Source organism: Triplophysa rosa, linkage group LG9, assembly GCF_024868665.1.
Source record: "Triplophysa rosa linkage group LG9, Trosa_1v2, whole genome shotgun sequence".
NCBI lineage: Eukaryota > Metazoa > Chordata > Actinopteri > Cypriniformes > Nemacheilidae > Triplophysa > Triplophysa rosa.
Window position 1 is genome coordinate 25,436,464 of NC_079898.1, and position 19,235 is coordinate 25,455,698.

The window sequence follows — 19,235 nt, forward strand, 5'->3', positions numbered from 1 at the left end:
GAAACTCTAATGACATTTGTGACATTTCTGGATTTTCGAGGATACTATAGATGTTTCTGTCTATGTAGAGCGTTCTGAATCATTCAGATATGAGGTCTCATTGTAGTAAGAATTCAGCTGTTAATGTAAGAAGACAGCATTGGGTTTTGAAACGGAGGCTTTGTTTAACAGAGCCGTTCTCTCTCTCACACGCTCAGCCTCTCTTTCCTGTGTTTTTTTCTTCGTTTCTGCATCTGTTACGCCCGGAGTTACTGTCTGTGGCTCCCTGCCAGCGCTCACAGCTGCCGGCGAGAAATAAACCAGCACACAACTGGAACACAGTCAACGGTCGCTTTCTCGGGCGTCTACTGCATCACCGTCTCGTCTCCGCTGAGAGAAACTTCACCCTGACAAGCCATTCAGGCTTTTCAATGTAAACACAACCGAAAATCTCAAGTGACTGTATTGATATCCAAAGCCTCAGTGTTTGAAAGTTGATTTTACGCCGATGACTGTATTTGTTAAAGAATGTCTTACAGCAGCTGTTCTCCTATATCTAAAAAACATGACATCGGCTGGTGTTTCATTTGTGTCATTTCTTTTTCAATAACGAAATAGTCCTATTCCATCACAATCTCATTGCAATTTATTTTACAGGATGGGTAATTTGTGTGAATTTCTATAATTTGCATGTTTTAACATGATGTGTTTTCACGCCGGTGACGTTGAGGTTTAGAGATGGGGCGTCATTCTTGCTTTTCTTATTCTATAACAATTGTAAGTTTGATATGATGATTCATATCATACAAATTTATATGAACTGGCCACTTCGTAAAATAGCTGGGTCATTCCGTGTCAACTCAACCATAGGTCCCCAGCTCATATTTTTTGATTTTTTTTCCTTTTTACAGAAGCAAGACCAACATCAGTAGAGATGAAAGACAAAATATGAAATGCCACCGATTAATAGTTATTAAGCAATCAATTAATTTGTAGAAGGAGGTAAAAATGACAATTTTCACTCTAAATTTGGAGCCATATTAGAGGGGTAAAAAATGACATGAGAAATATGATTGGTCAAGAACAAGAATCTAAAAGGACATTAAGGTATCTCTAACGGTTCTGGAGTTAGAGGCATGCCATTGGCATAAAATGCATCAAGGATTCTTAACATTAACAGATTTACTAAAAGATATACTGAGCTTTGTGTAAAAATAAAATAATGATGCTGGCATATTTCTCATGTCATTTTTTACCCCTCTAATATGGCTCCAAATTTCAGGTGAAAATTGTCATTTTTACCCCCCTCTACAAATTAATTGATTACTTCATAACTATTCACCTGTGGCATTTCATTTTTTTTAACATCACTCCAGATGTTGGTCTTGCCAACAAAAATCAAAAATTTGAGCCGGAGAAACATTCAAAATTTGGTTGATTTGACACGGAATGACCCAGTTGTGAATTCTTGTGCAATCTTTCTGTCTAATCCATCTTAATATACAAACAGCGTTAAAACAGATTGTGTTGGGAAAAACACTGCATCAACTTCTATGATTTGGAGGTTCAATAAAAATGAAAATGAATCAAGTAAAGGATGTTTAAAGTATGATCCGGCTACTATCCATCTCTCTCTTTCTTTACATCCATCTAGGGTCTGAAAGTGAACGTGTGGTGGAAAATCTTTCCCCCGCCTTGCCGTGTCCCTTCAGCGCTGTGTATGCAGTGTGATGTACAGTCTGTATGGGAGACAGTGTTACTATGGCAACAGATAACAGGTACATGCTTTTCCACACTGACCACAGGCTACAAAAATAACACTAATTAAAACCACGAGCATGGTCTGCGTGGCTTGTGTGACTGCAGACACTACTGGTGGTTGTTCGGTTGGAGTGGAGAAGAACATTATTTTGGTCTGTCGCACACACAAAACAACATGGGTTGAAACAACTCGACATTATTTCGGGAGCAGAAATGAAACCTCAGATCTGTAATGCTCAAGATGATGGTGATAGAGAGAGGCATGGAGGTACAGTCAATAATTCAATGAGTTTGTGAAGACATTCTCAACAAATACAGTAATCAGCCTAATCACATCCATCCATCTGTTCTCCAAAGCCACTTGTCCTATCAGATTTCAGATGAAGTTTTCAGATTTTTTTTACTACATTTGATCAAGTCTGGAGCCATTGTAGAGGAATGTTTCTGCATGTTGAAACGGTACGTTTTAAGAGCAGAGATGTATTGTTACGGTGAGTTCATGTCAAGAATGATGGTTATACAAATCCTTCGTCAAACTCAAAGACTCATATATTTGGTATGTAGAGTACATTGACAGTGTTCACAGATGAATCTGTGTGAAATTGGTCCAGTCCTGAAGGAATATGATCAGAGTAATAGTGTATTTGGAGGACGGCCAGCGTTCAGTTGTAAAGGCTGTGTATCAGTAATGACATTGGCCCAGAGGGTTTATCGTCATCATACAGTTCACATCATATTGGATGTGCACCAGTGTTCATGTATGGAGATTAATACCAATGAGAATATAGGGCTAGTGCCAATACATTCTAATAAATGTCTCACATTACAAACATTCAGCCGTTTATGGGTATACGGGCGATATGTGTAACCATTAAAAAGTGAATAAAAGGTTTTTTTAACTTTCATATTGCCTAAGAGACACGTTATTCGACACATTGAAATAGAAAATATACTGCAATAAAGCTTTGGTTAAACTTTCTTCACTGTAGTCAAACGGTTGTGTTAAGTGACTTATTGCATTTATGAAAGAGAAAAAAACGTGAAGTGACGAAAGTCGCAAATAGTTGCAGTCACAAATAATATTTAGAACAAGCAATTCTTCTGCCAAGTATTATTATTAACTGAAAGCTGTTTAAGCACATTAAAGGGAAACCTCACCCCAAAATGAAAATTCTGTCATCATTTACTCACCTTCGAGTTGTTCCAAATCTGTATAAATGTCTTTGTTCTGATGAACACAGAGAAAGATATTTGGAAGAATGCTTATAACCAGACAGATCTCAACACCCATTGACTCCCATAGTAGGAAAAAATACAATGATATTCAAAAGTGCCCCAGAACTGTTTGATGTCCTAAATTCTTCAAAATATCTTCTTTTGTGTTCAACAGAACAAATAAAATGATAAAGTAAATTTTCCTACTATGGGAGTCAGTGGGGGGCGAGATCTGTTTGGTTATAAGCATTCTTCCAAATATCTTTCTCTGTGTTCATCAGAACAAAGACATTTATACAGATTCGGAATAACTCGAAGGTGAGTAAATGATGACAGAATTTTCATTTTTTGGTGAAGTATCCCTTTAATGTGTTTGGCATATTAATATAGAACCAGAAAAGACCATTTTATAATGTAAAATAACCATCCATTTGGTTTTCCTTCTTCCTTTTTTTGTGTTTATTTTTAGCAGTGTAGCTCTGAGAAAATATGCATGTCTGTGCTCAGTTAAAATAAACACATGTTCTCCTTAAAGATAATTAATCTGCCTTTTACGATACACATTTGTATCCAATTTCAAACATTTTATGCATTATCCAGAGTCCAGATGAGAGAGGTTGACTAGGGACACAATACATAGTCAACAATTCTATATGTCATACACGTAGTGTATATTGATTCCTTTAGTTATAATTTTATGGGGGGAATCTAGGAATATATAAAACCCTTTTAATTGACACATTCAGTAGTCCTGAATGTGAGGAATATGAGGTTTTTAAAAACCTAACACCACCCTTTTTAATTAGTTCCTGTAGCTTGCCAAATCAGATTTAATTAAACTAATCTAACAAAAAATGGTAACACTTTACAATAAGGTGCTATTTGTTAACAATTAGTTAAGGCATTAGCTAACATGAACTAACCATGAACAATACTTCTACAGCATTTATTAATATTAATTCATGTTAATTTCAGCATTTACTAATACATTATTAAAAACAAACGTTGTCACTGTTAACATTAGTTAATGCACCATGAACTAACATGAATAACTGTATTGACGTGAACTAACATTGACAAGGATTAATAAATGCTGGAAAACTAAATTGTTCATTGTTGGCTAATGTTCGCTAATGCATTTACTAATGTTAACTAATAGCACCTTATTGTAAAGTGTTACCCAAAAAATACAGAATACTTCCTCATTCATTGAAAATTCACATCCTGAACTTTGAGAGGAAACATTCCAGTGTACTCATCTAATCTGGAGCATCTTGCCACGGGAATGTTTCGTACAAAAGGAAAACAGAAAATTGTGTATTATAAACATGATCCGACACTCATATCTGACAGTACCACTCCTCTCGGTCACTGTGATTGAAACCTTTACTTCGCTATGTCTTTATATTGTTCTCTCTGTTGGGTAAGTTACTTTGAAAAGTAATTAACAACTAGTTATTAATTACATATTCAATAGTGTAATTAGATTACTGTACAAATCACTCTCTCCAAAAAGTATTTAATTACTTATTGCTAATTACTTTCTATATCCTACATCAACCTTGATTAGAATTGATTCAAGGAAAGACATGAAACGGCTCTTTTAATTCATTCAAATAAATAATATAAAACTACATAAAGTACTCTTATTAACTGACTAAAGTATGGCAAAGTTGATGTTTCGGCTTGATCATCTTCATTTTCCGTAAAAGATTCGGGCTCGAATTGATATAAGGAAGTACCGATGACATTTTATCACCTGTCAGTACAATTGCGTGGGAACATGATGTCCCGAATATGGTCAGAGGCGTTACATTTCCCTCACACGCTTGCAGTATTCCACCAATCACTACACACTGGTGAACTGACCAATCACAGCACACCTCGCTTTTCAGAGCCATGAGGTTTGTTAAAAATCTGCGCGTTTCAGAGAGGCGGGGCAAAGAGGAGATACAAACATGCACGGTATGTGGAAAATACAGCGTTTTTGAACCTTAAATCGTGTATACACATTGCATTACATCTAAAACAAACCATAATATTCCTTTTAGCCGTGTCATATGACCCCTTTAATTGACAATGGCCAATTTTATCTCTTTGGAAACATCTGCACCAATGAATCATTCACCACAAAAATGCGTTAAAGAAATAAATCCCTGTGTTCTTTCTTAATGATGTTGATTTCAACCATACAAAGATTAACAAACTTGTCTGAGCTGAGTGTTTTGAGAGTTAGGTAAGATCTCAATTACTTCCTCTTCTATAGTCCAACTGCACACAGCTGCATGGGAAGTGTGTGTGTGTGTGTGTGTGTCCTCATCCTCACACAGGTGCAGTGAGATCACTTCCTCTTCGCAGGGCCTGTTTCCGTAGCAGCAGTCACTTCCTGTCCCACGGAGAGATCAGGAAATGCATCCTTATCCAGCGGGGGTCAAGGGTACGAGGTGAGAGACGGTTTGTGTGGTTTTCTGTGTATGTTTCATTTGTGAGCATCACTTGTGTAGTTTTGTGTATAAATGTGTATGTCTACATGTGGTCCACTTCATTTTGTCAAACACATGTGAGCTTGAACACATTGCTGTGCGGTTGCTGGGGTCTTTGAGTGTTTTTTGAGACATTGCTATGTGGTCGGTATGGTGCTCTATGTGGTTGCTCACCTCTCATCCTCAGATGTTTGTGTCAAACCCACAGACCGCCCACAGTCTGCACACTGACCATCTCATATATAGATACACACACACACACACATGTTTGCGCAGCTATCTTTATGAGGACACACATTGACGCAATGCAATCTCTAGCCCGTTACCCTAACCATCAGAACTACATGCCTGACCCTAACCCTTACCTTAAACCTAAGTATAACCTAAACCCTAAAACCAAGTCTTCACCCTCAAACACAAGTACATCTCGCTGCGACCTGCGGTGGACGTCCAACCCATCCCACATCCAAGTGTGATGTCATAAGCCACGCCCACATCCAATACGTCACAACAAGTGTTCCGCCCCAGAAACCCAGTTAAACGTATGCATGTGCAAAAAATGGCTCTCACTAAATCCTTGGTGTTTCGAGTCTGACGTCATCACCCAAACGTGTTTTTTCATCAATTTTAACAATCATAGGTAGTTTCGATGGTTAGAGTAAGGTTAGGGTTAGGGTGTGGGTTAGGGTAAAGGTTTCGTGTTTCAGGTAACACAAACAATAATGTCTATTAGCGCCACCTACTGTGTTGGCGTCTTACTGCTTCAATGTTAATGAGAATGTGACGTATTTTGACATGGGCGTGGCTTATGACATCACACTTGGATGTGGGACGGGTTGGACATCCACCGCAGCCCGCAGCGAGATGCTACTCCTCAAACAGCCCTTTAAAGGGGTCTCTGGAAGTGAGGACCGGCCAAAATGTCCTCACTTTACTCTCCTTGTCCTCACACCGCTGGTCTACAACTCAAACCGGTCCTCACAAATATAGATGTACAAGTACACACACACACACACACACGCACACACGCACACACACACACAGGAAACCGCATGATTTAAGCTCTGATCTGATTGGCTGATGCAACTATTAAGAGTAAGAACACAGTTTGAAAAATATGTTTTTACATATTTATTGTTGAATGAAATTTAACAGAGATTGTCCACTGCTGCTGGTCGATTGATGTTTTTGGTTCAGTGAAGACTAATGCACGTACACACGTTACAACTATTCAAACTATTTGAAACGGTCACCGTTTTTCTGAAACACACAGTTTCTGTGATGAGCAGTTGTGTATGATCGAGACATGTCGAAACAAAACTCTGCACCTCTGTCATTTCCCATCTGATTCTTTGGAAATGTGTCATCTCAACAATGAGCACAACCTGACAATTCTGAGGGAATGTCCTCATTTAGATGAATAAATGTGTGTGTGTGCATTCCTCTGATGTTCCTCAAAGACTGTTATCTGCAGTTATGTGATGTCTGTGACTGTGTTTTCTTTCTTAAGTTAATTTATTCTTTTGCTGGCAATAAACACAACAATATCAATATGTGTTTTCTGCAGGAATGTGTCACTAGTTTTGAGAAGCGTTAACATGTTGTACATCCATTTCTGAGAGCAAAGGTTGTACGTTTGATTCATTAGTGTGAATTACTTCAAACTTCAAAGTTTACATAATCAGACAGAAGTGATTTTGTGTCTCAGAGGGGCTGTTTCGTATTGTAAAATGTGAAAGTACATGTACTGTAGGCACATTTGTAAGGTTATGTCAGATCATATACAAGATCATAAAAAATGATTAAATGTCAATGTCCTTTATTTGAATATCATGAAAACAGTGTGGAAAATATTTATTTATTTATTCCAATTAGCTGTTTGGTCCCTTTAAATAAAGAAAATCAACTTTTAAAGATTTGCTTTCCTGTAGCTCAGTGGTTAGAGCATGGCGCTAGCAACGTCAAGATCATGGGTTCCATCCCAGGGATTGCACATACTCAAATACAAATGTGTAGTATAATGCAATGTAAGTCGCTTTGGATAAAAGCGTCAGCCAAATGCATAAATGTAAATGTAAAGATCTTGAAATTAATATTTAGAGATAACAACTTTAGATATATTTTGTTTAGCTCTAGTTTCACACTATATTGCCTGTGCTTCACCTATAATGATTCAGATTCTAAAACACATGGGTTGCATTTCCTGTTTTATAGTCATATGTGCTGTGTCACTTCCTGTAAAGAGAGGATTTCCTGTATGTTGGCTGATGGTTTCAGCCCTGGGCAGTGAACTATGACTAAGTGTGTGTGTGGTTGGTGAGGCTTTTGTGGGTCTGATGACCCTGATCTTTCATCTTAAGGAAGACACACACACACACGTATGTTTCTTTATATTACATAATCAGGATTTCAGATTTTCATTCAAATGTGGGCATAACATGAATATCCAACCCTTTTACTGTATACACGCACAGAACTCTTCTCCACGCCTGTCATTTACACTGGCATGTATGGAATCAACAGATGAGATAAAGAGAAAGAACGAGAGATTGCGAGACAGACAGAGAGTGGTGCTTAATGTGCGATAAAAACTCTGGAGTTTCACAACATGAGCCGATGTTCACATAAAATGATGATCTTAAATATTCAAACACTTCATTAACCTTTGATATCTGTGTGTTGAGTTGTATTTTGCTCCGCTTTGTGATGATGACAGAGAAGAGCCACTGTGTCCCCATCAGATAGCACAGAGAATCCTAGAAACATAAGACATGATACATCACTTGCAAAAGTTTGTGTTTGTTACGCTTGTGAAACAAACACATATTAAATACAAACAAGTATTAAACAATATGATCAATGAAAAAAAAAATTAAAGACGCGAATGTGAGATTTCTGTGGAGGTCTGTTGACCGGGCCATGAGAGCTGGGTGAGCAATGTTGCGGAGCGTTTCTGAATGCTGACTGTTATTGTAGACGTCACGCCCTGTCTCTCATGTGCGAGATACTGCCGTGTGATCATTCAGATATCACAGACACATGCTTGAACATGTCACTTCCACTTATGACACACTGATATGAACCTTCACCTGCACGTTATCACAGATATACCGGAAGGCAGTTACGTATATTCATTTCTACTTGCTGTTTGCGACATAAGGAGTTACGTAAATTAAGGCATGTAAATGGTGCACAAAAAAAGCGATTAATAGCTCAAATACTTGAAATACACATACAGTGTACATGTCCACCACTCATCCTCGAAACATCCAGAGTTCTGGTTTGTCATTCTCCTTCAGGCATGTGAGGTCACTTCCTGTTTCCCGTGGGATGAGAGGGCAGCGTGAGGGAAAACCCACTTCCTGTGACCTGGAAGGAAGGATGGGAGTGTAAATGGATTGACAGACAGACATTCCTCGGAGAGACACAGTCTATGGATGATTGAATCGGTTTCTATCTGATGGTGAAGTTGAAGTGAATCACACATTAGAGTAGCGTTTGGGAACCAGTGCTTGAGGGAAAATCCCTCTGAAAGAACGACGGTGACGCATGATGGAATGCCAGATCAAACGGTCGCGTAAAGACAGAAAAAAGGTTAAGCTCAGCAACATGTACGCCAGATTTGCATGAAAATACAGAACTGACTATAGCTCGAGTCAAACGTGAGTTGTTTCTGAGCAGATGCTTCTTTCTAAAATAGAAAAGTGCAAAACTGTGTCATAACAGTATCAAATGACTAAATTCTTTTCAAGACAAAGGTTTGGGTGAGGAGCTCAAGGCTCAGACCAGCACCTTGGGTTTATGAGCATTGAGCGTTTAGTGTATCTGTGATTGTATGTTTTATCTCTCTATGTGGACATAAGCCATTTCTCCATTTTTATTCTCTCTCTGTCTCTCCCTGTCTAACACTCTCAGAGTTAAGCTGAGTTCTGTCTGATAAACCGTACAGAGTTAAATGAATAACTGGGTCACATCGCTCTGTTAAGAGTTCATGTGTTGCTCCACTGTCAAACAAACGCACGTTCAGCGCTGGAACACTTCGTTTTTCAGATAGCCGAAATCCAAACCTCACATTCTTCAGATGTGATTTTATTTAAACACAAAGCAAAAGCACTACCCAAAGCTCGAGACCCCCGATGCGTCCGTGCGTGTGTGTGTGCGCGTGTTACCCTGTTAAAACTCAGGATGTCTTTTGACTTCCTGCTTTGAAACTTTTTCAGTCATAAACACAAACACAACCAGATGCGTCTCAGCCGGACACACACACACATTCACATACGTGACATAACTTTAGTTGACATACATCCTTTTCTATTTTCTGTCTGTATTCTACAGTCTGTCTTAAAAAATGATATTGTTTATTTATAAATATCATACAGCCACAGAAGAAATTAAGAGAGCATTCCAAATGTTCATGTAATCAGCATTTCTAGATGTATTGTGGTCGTTCCAGTCCAGCGTCTGTTGAATTTCAACAAAATCAAACCTCAGGAGTGACATAAAGTCATCCAATGTGAAAGACAAGACACATTTTTTTATATTTTTCCAAATTCATGTAGAAATATGACTGTTGCAAGTGAATCTGAACTTGTTTTCTTTGCAGCATTTGAGGTCTGAAAAAATACAGAGCATCCGTTCTGTTATTTTCAACTGTTTCTCCGGTTTTAATTTTCTGAAAATAAATGTGAATAGAAACAATATTTTTATTTGAAATTTGGGAGAAATATTGTTAGTACTTCACAGAATGAAACAAAAATGACCATTTTACCTAAACACATACCCATAAATAGTAACTTCAGAAAAACTAAAAATAGTTTTGAAATGGTCTCTTTTTTTTACGCGGCTGTATATATTGTTTCAAATGAGCGCTAAGAAAAGCTCCTAGTTCAACATTTCAAACATCATTTAATACACTTTAAGGAAAAACTATCCATTTAGCTTTAGAGGACTGAGAAGTATGTTTTAATAATACATTTGTATGATAACCTTAAGTACAATCCATAGTAATGTAAGAACCGTAAAATCAAATCTTAGAACTCAGAAAGACAGGCATCCTTTCAGGCTCAGCAAAAAAAGCATGATGTGAACAGAAGAGCCAGTCAGTACAGTGAAATGACTAAAACAGGATTGTAGACGGATTTCATCTGAGAGAGAGAGAGAGGGGTTATTGAGGGCGAGGGATGTTGGGGGGTGGATGAAAAATGGGTCACGTCGTCGTACATGCTAACAGAAAGCCAGCGCTATGGCAACCTGACAGCGGCAGAAGATCCGTGAGCAGATGAAACTGGAACAGAATGCTAATGAGCTGACGGAGTCTGGAGACGAGAGCGTTTCTCTCTCGCTCTTCTGATGACTACACAGATGTCATTGTGATCGTCTGAAAGAGACAGACATGTTTTAAATCGCTAAATAAGAACATTTTTTAAAGCAGCCGTGTAGTCGATTCAGTGGGGATTCATCTTCTGAACAAAACCAACACACACTGTATTCACCAGCAGTTACGCGCTTTTCACACTTGGCTTACAGCATGTAGAAAACTCTGCAACAAATACTGTATGGGCAACAGGATATGATGTCACGCTCTTTTGAATGTTTTCATAATTGAAATCTAAATAGTACGTTGTTAAAATATTGCAAATTTGTATTTTCTTTCATTTATTTGTTTCTAGGTCTGTATTGCTTAAAGGCTTTAATCTGAAAAGCAGCTGTTTTGTGTTGTCTACTCTACACACACACATGGTAAAGAGGGTAAAGAAAGTAAAGGTGAGAGAAATTTAGCTGCTGTCGGTGTGTGTGAGAGAGAGAGCTGATCATTAGACTGCAGTTGACACACTGACCCACTCCTGCAGCTCCTCTCTCTCTCTCTCTCTGTGTGTGTGCGAATGTCTCTCTCTCTCTCTCTCTCTCTCTCTCTCTCTCTCTGTGTCTCAATTTCAATTTAAGTGTGCTTTATTGGCACGACAAAATGTACATTCGTATTGCCAAATAGTGCACAAACCTATACAAATGAAAAGAATCAGAATCAGAATCAGAATCAGAATCAGAATCAGAATCAGAAGAGCTTTATTGCCAAGTGTGCTTGCACACACAAGGAATTTTCTTTGGTGTTGGAAGCTTCTAGTACAGACATTTAACACAATGACAATACAATATAATACGATTTACAGTCTAAAAGATTCTAAATTGTGCATATATAAAATAAAGACTATTTTACAGAAAATAGGGGATAATAACATATAAGAGACATTGTACAGGGTAGTATATAGTAGAATAAACATATTAACAGATTGTATGTACACTTGTGCAAATGGATAATTTAGTAAGTAGAGGTAGTGTTATATACATGTATACATAAGATGTAGATATAATAAGGCACAGTAGTGCACACTATAGGAGTAGTGGAAGTGGAATATTGCTCTTAAGGAGCAGTTATCTGTTTAGGAGGGAGATTGCCTGGGGGAAGAAGCTGCTTCTGTGTCTGGAAGTCCTGGTGTTTGGTGCTCTAAAGCGCCGGCCAGAGGGCAGCAGATCAAAGAGTTTGTGTGCTGGGTGTGTGGAGTCAATGATGATTTTTCTTGCCCTGTTTTCCACTCTGGAATCGTAAAAGAAAGATAATTATAGAAATAAAATAAAGAGTGTGATGTATGTAGTGTAACTTAAAGTGGTTTATAATATATGTAAATATATGAAAACAGAAATAAAGTGTAGTTTAAACAAAGACTTACAAAAGCAAGTATACCTTTAAGTAGCAGAATTAAAGAATAAAGGGATATACAGTAATAATATAATGTTAATGTAAGATTGATCGTCTTCTCTTGTGTTGTGACAGGCAGACTAACACACAGCAGTCCTTGTGTTCTCCTAACAGACACGCCGCTTTCTCATCCTTTGACACACTTTCAAACGTCTGGTGTACGGACTTGATTTTCCATCAAACATTGTCCGTATGTCCGTGTATTTTGTGCATTCTGTTAGGAAGTGGAGTTCCGTCTCGATGTTGTTGAGCTCACAGTGTGGACACAGTCTCTGGTCCTGTGGCAGCCATGTGTGTCTGTGTCTGCCCGTCTCTATAGTGAGTTTGTGTCCACTGAGTCTGGATCTTGTCAACGTGGCTCTTAGGTTTTGATCCGTCACGGTGTACAGATAGTCTGCCGTACTGTATTCTCTTTTAAGGGCCAAATAACATTGCATTTTACTTTGTTGTTTTGTTTGAGTGTCCCAATGAGTGATATTGTTTCATTTGTGTTGTAATTTGGTTGAGTCTGATTTTGCCAGTATTGTTGTGGTAGAGAGCATCAGTATTTGCTCATGTCTCTCTCTCTCTCTCTCTTCTGTGCATACAGTCATATAAATCCAATAACATTAAACAACACTTTTGACCTTTGACTTTTTATTTGGGAGGTCCTCTCTAAGTTGACCCCTTTAACTTTATAGAATTGTTGCAATTTATTACATTTACACCCTTGCATATACTTTATACAAAGTGCATTCAAGGTACATTTTTCAGGTTTTCCGTTTCCTGGGAATTGAAACTAATGCTCTACCAATTGAGTGACACCAAACACCATTTTTCGTCTTTTCTGTGGAACCGTATTTTATCTTGTGCATAGCTTCCATGTAATTCTGCCTGGATTTTGTTGACATTGTAATGTAGGTGTTTTCCCCATCTCTTCTGAGGAACGCTGAGCTCTTTCTGAAGGATTTTGTTCTTCTCTCTGCTCTTTTATCCCATCCACCCACGAGGTTGTGGTGTCACAGTTGGGGGTGAATTATCCATGGGCCCTGGGGCTCATTTCCCTGCGTGAAGACCATCGTGTGGTGAATGACAACAGAGATCTTTGGGTGGCAAAACACATTCCACGCATACCGAAGGGGGGGCTGTGGAGAGGACTAGATGTCATCTTTATCACATTGGGCGGGGCATTAGAAATGTGTGTAGTTTGGCTCATATGCTGTTAAATTAAGCCAATACTGCCGAACAGCAGTATAGTTATAGTTTAAGCACTTAAGTCTCATATGCGTCTCAAATATTTCTCCTGAGAAAAAGAGTCTGAAATCTTACAGATGTCTCCATTAGAGAAATAGAAGAGATCTCAACAATGTCTGAGCTCAGATTTGTCAAGTCTACAATCAAACGTCAATATTATTGAAGATCTCAATATGAATTTATTTGAACTCATGTTCATATGAACATTTCTCATCAAATTGACTCAAATACAGATTATTCGACTTTCTCCAATCCACATTCATTTTACACATCCATTCTTTTCATTGACAGTCTTATTTGTTTCTGTTTTTTTTTCTTAAGCAACTTTAACTTGCTTTAACTTTATGTGAGATCAAGTTGATACTAAAATGAAACAACTGAGAACTCCATCGATTCTCCTGAGCTACGAAAGAGCAACATCTGAGCACATTTTTCTCTGGGTCTGGGTGTCAGATTCAAGTTATTATTAAATGGGTTGTGTTTATTTAACAGAGTGTAATGTTTTAAAGTAAAACAAAACAAAACAACTTTTCCCACAATGCACTAAAGGATACATAAAATCCATTGTTTAAACGTACTGATGTTTGTGATGTGGTTTACCCAACAAAAATGATGTCACTTCCTGGAAGATGATGTCATTGAGGAATCTGTTAGTTCAAGACATGTTACAAAACTCTTGCAGAGTAGAAAGTGATACCGAGGCCAGAAAAGCTTTAAATGACCACTTCAATAATATTCTCAAGAAAGCATGTTCTCTTTGAATCATTTTGAAAGAGGAACTAATATAGACTATTTTGTTGTAGTTTCTCAGGGGACATGGAAAAAAGGCACGAAGTATTAAACTTATACAAAATTCTCCGCTCTGTGATGTTACACCCGTTTCATCTTTGAGCTCGGCTGTTTATGATGAGTTCAGCAGTTCCTCAACATATTCATCCATTAAGACGTCTATGAAATGTAGTGCAGTAAAAATCAAAACTCAACGAAATGGATAACAATAATAAACTCACAACCCCAGCCTTAAAGCTGTAGAGCTGAAGATGCATTATAATGGAGTGTGTAGCGCTATGGCTGAATGGGGGAGATGAAATCCAGCCCTCTGGTCCAGATTGGGCGGCGTAGCTCATGGGTGGAGTCAAGCACACAAATACTCACACTTGTAGCTGTGAAACTCTTAGTTTGCTCACCCCGCAGAGGCGTGTGGATTTACTACCAGAAAGCAGCCTTTATTTCTGCCTGCTAAACATTTTGAGGGAAAACAGACCAGGAATCATAACATATTCTGAAGAACCCACAGGTTTTTCTGCAGTTCTTCTCATTTTAATCTCTTTGAAGACACACAGGAATAATGGGTGCTCAGTTGTCTAAAGGTGAAGCTACGGTGGACGGAAGCGCCGTGGCTGAGAAAGCCAATGGTCAGGTGAGGATCTATTTAGATGTGCCCTCTGACTGGCAATATTTGTTTTTATTCTGATTAACCACCCTTTAATAATCATGTTTATCTCACTATTCATTTACGAATCTTTGGTTGCCAGTTTTACTGCTTTTGGCAATTGGTTCCATTCATTTCATTTCTAAAGGATTGGGTTTTGTCTAATTTTCTGGGTTTGGGGTAACATAATAGATTTTTATATTAGTTAAGTATTTCATGAGAACATTTTTCTTAAGCCGTTTTACATGGTTTAGTTAGTTGCCAAAATGACTGTGGTTGTGTGTTGGCGCTGAAGCTGGCAGTAACACGATTGGGGAACAAAAGGTTTCAAAGCTGCATGCAAATGATGCACCGCGCTTCTGCTGATCTGCAAACAAAGCAATGCATGCATGTGTGTGTGTGTGTGTGTGTGTGTGTGTGCATGTGTGTGTTTGAATGCAAGGACCATTCCTCTAGTGCTTCATTAATAACCATTCTGAAAAGAAACCCTCTAAACCATATGAGCACTAACCCCTCCCTAATCTAACCATTTTCATGTTAAAGCACAAAATAATGTATTTTACTTAATATGTTTTAGAAGACTATATCACAATTTGCCGTGTATCAAAACTGGTGATTAGATTTTATGAGATGACCCGCTTGTATGATTCTCCAAATCCGTATAAATGCTGAAAAGGGAAGCGTGTTTTTGGAGGAAGAGTTCGTTTTAAATGCCGTTGTGAGATCGATGTCCCGTTTTCCTTTGTTCCTCTGGTTTTCTAAGCTGCGGGTTCTAGTTGGTGGATCCACAGCGCCCCCTTGTGCATGCAGTATGTCATTCACTCACTTGAGTCATCGCTTCATCCTTTAGTTTAAATGCACATTCGCTGTAGTTTTTCTGTTTGGACGTTTAGTATATTTATAGTTATTATATCTATAATTCAGGAAATTTCACTTTTATTCAAGCCATTAAGCAACGGAACCGGGCGATAGCTACTGAAGTACGATACAGATGGTGCATAGTGGTGTAAAATATGTGGACATTAATATTATTAATTCATTTTAGCTATACGTGGGGTAACGGGCTGTATTAGGTGTAGCCTATTAATTGTAGTTTTTTTATTCTGTCCGTGAATATGTCGTTTTACATTTTTAGTTCTGTGTCGATACATTTTCTGTTTTATTGAAAGCTTACCTACTTTCTTTTATGCTTAGGAAAACGGCCATGTAAAGACCAACGGTGATGTTTCCAGCAAGCCTGAGGGAGATGCCGTGGCAGCGGACGGCAACGGGACCGCGGAGGTTGCAAAGGAGACGGAGGCGGGAGATGCTATCGAAGCCGCGCCCGCCACTGATGGAGACGCCGCCAAACCTGAAGGCGAAGCGGCCAAAGAAACTAAAAAGAAGAAGAGATTCTCCCTGAAGAACTCCTTCAAATTCAAGGGCATTTCCCTGAAGAAAAACAAAAAACGTGAGGAGGTTGACGAGAACGCTGCCACGCCCGCTGCCGAAGAGAAAGCCGAAGACAAGCCCGAGGAGAACGGCCAGGCTGCCACAGAAACCAAAGAGGAGCCAGCTGAGGATGCCGAGACCAATGAGACGCCAGCACCCGAGGCAGAGGCGGAGCCAGAGGCAGAAGACCCCGCCCAGGAGGCGGAAGCTGCGCCCACAGAGGAAACCGCTAAATCTGAGGAGCCCACAAAATCTGAGGAGACCCCTGCCCCCGCCGAGACCACGCCCACCACTGCTTCAGACCCCGAGCCGGCCACGGAGTGACCTCACTTCTGAGTGGCAACCGGACTGTTTTTCTTTATCGTTTTGTCTTTTTGAGATTGAAATATATAAATATATATATAAAATATATATAAATATATGAAACTTGAGCCACAGTGGTAAGGTTACAGCAATACTACAGTGAAACAGAGTTCTTTAAACGCACCACATTTGCTGATAACTAGTTCATGGCTTGTCTGGTTCTGTTCCTGACCCGTGTCGGAGATGAGAGCTCTGTGGTGTCGCTCTGTAAGAACTGGGATGGCAATGTTCTGTGTATGGATTACAACAACCAATGGACTTTCAGCAGAAAAGCAACGTTTGGAAGAGTGTGGCTGGCTCTTCACAGTTTTCAGTCTTTTTTCGTTTAAACGTCATCTGATTTTCAGGGCTGATGAGTGAAATTGAGACAAATCGTCATCTTAAGATTTGGTGAAAGGACAATGTGAAACCTCTAAAAGGGGTTTTGTCTTCTTTTCTTAAATAGCTCTACATTCCAATTTTGTTAGCCCTGAAAACTGTCAGGAGTGGATAGCTTTTAGTCTTTTAGTCGGTTTATAATGATGTTTTTACAGTTTTAATCGGTGCAGAGAGGTCGGTCGGATACATGTACACATCTCAACGTTTACGACAAAGGGGAATTAAACCACTGCTTTTTTCAAATATATATTTTTGTTCTGTTTTGTCTCTGTACATACATTTTCTGACTCTTTATTTTGCTAACATTTCCAGATGTTATTAAAAAGATGTTGTAAGATTAGGCCAAATAAATGTTTGACCCTCTCTTTCGTTTCATGACTGCACCCTTGTTTGTTTTTCTGGAATCTATTTCGATCAATAATTTAATAGGGTAATTATCATCCTTTAGACATTGTTTGGCATAATATCACACTGGTTGTCATCACTGATGTTCTATTATCTTTAAGCTTGAAGATCTCTAAAATTCAGATAAAAACAACACCTAAAAGAAAACATAAAATTTCAAATTCCTAGACCTAAAGGAGGAAGAATAAGGCATAGGTGCAGGTAAGATACTGTGATGTGGTTTCATGTTGAAAATACAGTATGTTGTGGTGGAACCAAGGTAAATGTGTAATTATTAATAGGCTACAAAAACCTATTATAGTTAGACCATGGTTTTTCGCAAGTAGTGTGAATTGTTTTGACCAGGTTTAAAAACAAGAACCCAGGGTTAAAAGCTATGCTGATTTTAAAATTTAAGAATGCTAAGTCAAGTACTTAGATTTCAAACTAAATAGTGTGGCGAACAGCGCCATCTGCTGGACCACATAAGTCACTTTACTAGAGACCACCACAAAGGCCTACTAAATACCCACACTCGCGGTTCTTCAACTTGGCCACTTGTACACTTTTATGACGTATTGAACTTGGCCACTTGTATACTTTTATGACGTATTGAACTTGGCCACTTGTATACTTTTATGACGTATTTCCTGTATTTGGCACAAGCGTTGAAGTGTGTGTAGAAACATCCGATGGGGTAAGGCAAGTAAACAATTCCCCATTTTAACATTTGCCATGTAAATTCCCGCTTGGGAATACCATCAACACAAATTAACAATTGTGATGTTTCTAATTAAGTTGTTTTAAAGAATACACATCTGCACCAGTGGTGTAGTCGGGGCCATACGCACGTAACGTTACCTGTACGCCGAATGCTTTTTCCATAGCGCTGAAGATCGTTATTTTAGCGTAAACCCTCTTGTTTTGCTGGTTAAAACGTCTCCAAGCTGCTTTTGTGGTTGCTTTCCCTTTAACTGTATCATCCTTTTCTTATTTTGTTTTTAAACATGCGATTCTTTCATTCAGTGGTCCCGCCTCCGACAACCGCGTCATCAGTCAACGAGGAGTTCCGTCAGTGACTGAAGTCACGCTGAAACCGTCAGGTAACATTTTAAACTGCTCACTTTTAGTCAAAGTTGCTTTAAAGTGTGCTTACCGGTGGTGTGCCGAAAAACGACTCCTGCCAAATGACTCCCTTCTGTCCCGAACCGGCTCGAGAGACATTTATACTGAATTCACGTGTTCTCACGCGCTGCTTCATCTCTTTATGATATTGTGATGCATCACGAATCTTTATCTGTCGCAACTTTTAATACTAGCTTTATTTAAATCACACGCCACGAAATAAAACAAAGCTCTTCCGTAGCTCTATTGTTTAAAAGCTCACAAGTCAGAATCCTTACGCTTTCTCTGTATCCTCATTCCCTTTATAGTTGTTTTAAACCTCGTTACGTTTATTCTATTTCTACGTTTAAAATAAAGTAATTTCACCACAACATAGGCCTGTACTTAATACATTTATATCTTCCACACAAGTCACACAGAGATGGCAGTGTTTTCAAGTTACATCTGTTTTCTGTGCCAACCAAGTAAAATTTCGCATATGTTTTTACGTAATCATGTGTTAAAAACATATGATGCTTTGTAACAAATATTGTACTGTGGTCAACAGTTCTAGACCTGAAGCCTATTGCACAAAGCAAGATGAGCAAACTCCGGGTTGGTATAAACGCTCTCAATGATCCAGAGTTCGTGAAGCGTGTGCGCCAGTGTTGCCAACTTTTGCAAGACAAATAAGCAACTGCAGCTCCAAAAACAAGCC

General features: G+C 38.7%; 1 protein-coding gene and 2 long non-coding RNA genes across 3 annotated transcripts; 2 read left to right on the forward strand and 1 right to left on the reverse strand.

Annotated features, from left to right (window-relative positions):
• Positions 1-212: 212 nt before the first annotated feature.
• Positions 213-5,387, forward strand: LOC130559344 (uncharacterized). The gene is made up of 3 exons (XR_008963558.1): positions 213-412; positions 1,634-1,757; positions 5,286-5,387. It is a non-coding gene; the product is annotated as an uncharacterized LOC130559344 (long non-coding RNA).
• Positions 5,388-6,586: 1,199 nt separating this feature from the next.
• On the reverse strand, positions 6,587-16,142 carry LOC130559343 (uncharacterized). The gene is made up of 3 exons (XR_008963557.1): positions 16,032-16,142; positions 8,675-8,807; positions 6,587-8,194 (listed from the first exon to the last, which is right to left on the reverse strand). It is a non-coding gene; the product is annotated as an uncharacterized LOC130559343 (long non-coding RNA).
• On the forward strand, positions 14,596-17,392 carry marcksl1a (MARCKS-like 1a). Its single transcript, XM_057342345.1, has 2 exons — positions 14,596-14,845; positions 16,052-17,392. The coding sequence occupies exons 1-2, from the start codon at positions 14,774-14,776 to the stop codon at positions 16,610-16,612; spliced, it is 633 nt and encodes a 210-aa protein (XP_057198328.1). The 5' UTR covers positions 14,596-14,773; the 3' UTR covers positions 16,613-17,392.
• Positions 17,393-19,235: the final 1,843 nt, after the last annotated feature.

What these genes read in the sequence shown, in the direction of transcription:
- marcksl1a (XM_057342345.1), top strand. Translation starts at nt 14,774, where the DNA reads ATGGGTGCTCAGTTGTCTAAAGGTGAAGCTACGGTGGACGGAAGCGCC. An exon ending in CTGAGAAAGCCAATGGTCAG is followed by an intron (nt 14,846 to 16,051) that starts GTGAGGATCTAT and finishes TTTTATGCTTAG; the next exon opens with GAAAACGGCCATGTAAAGAC.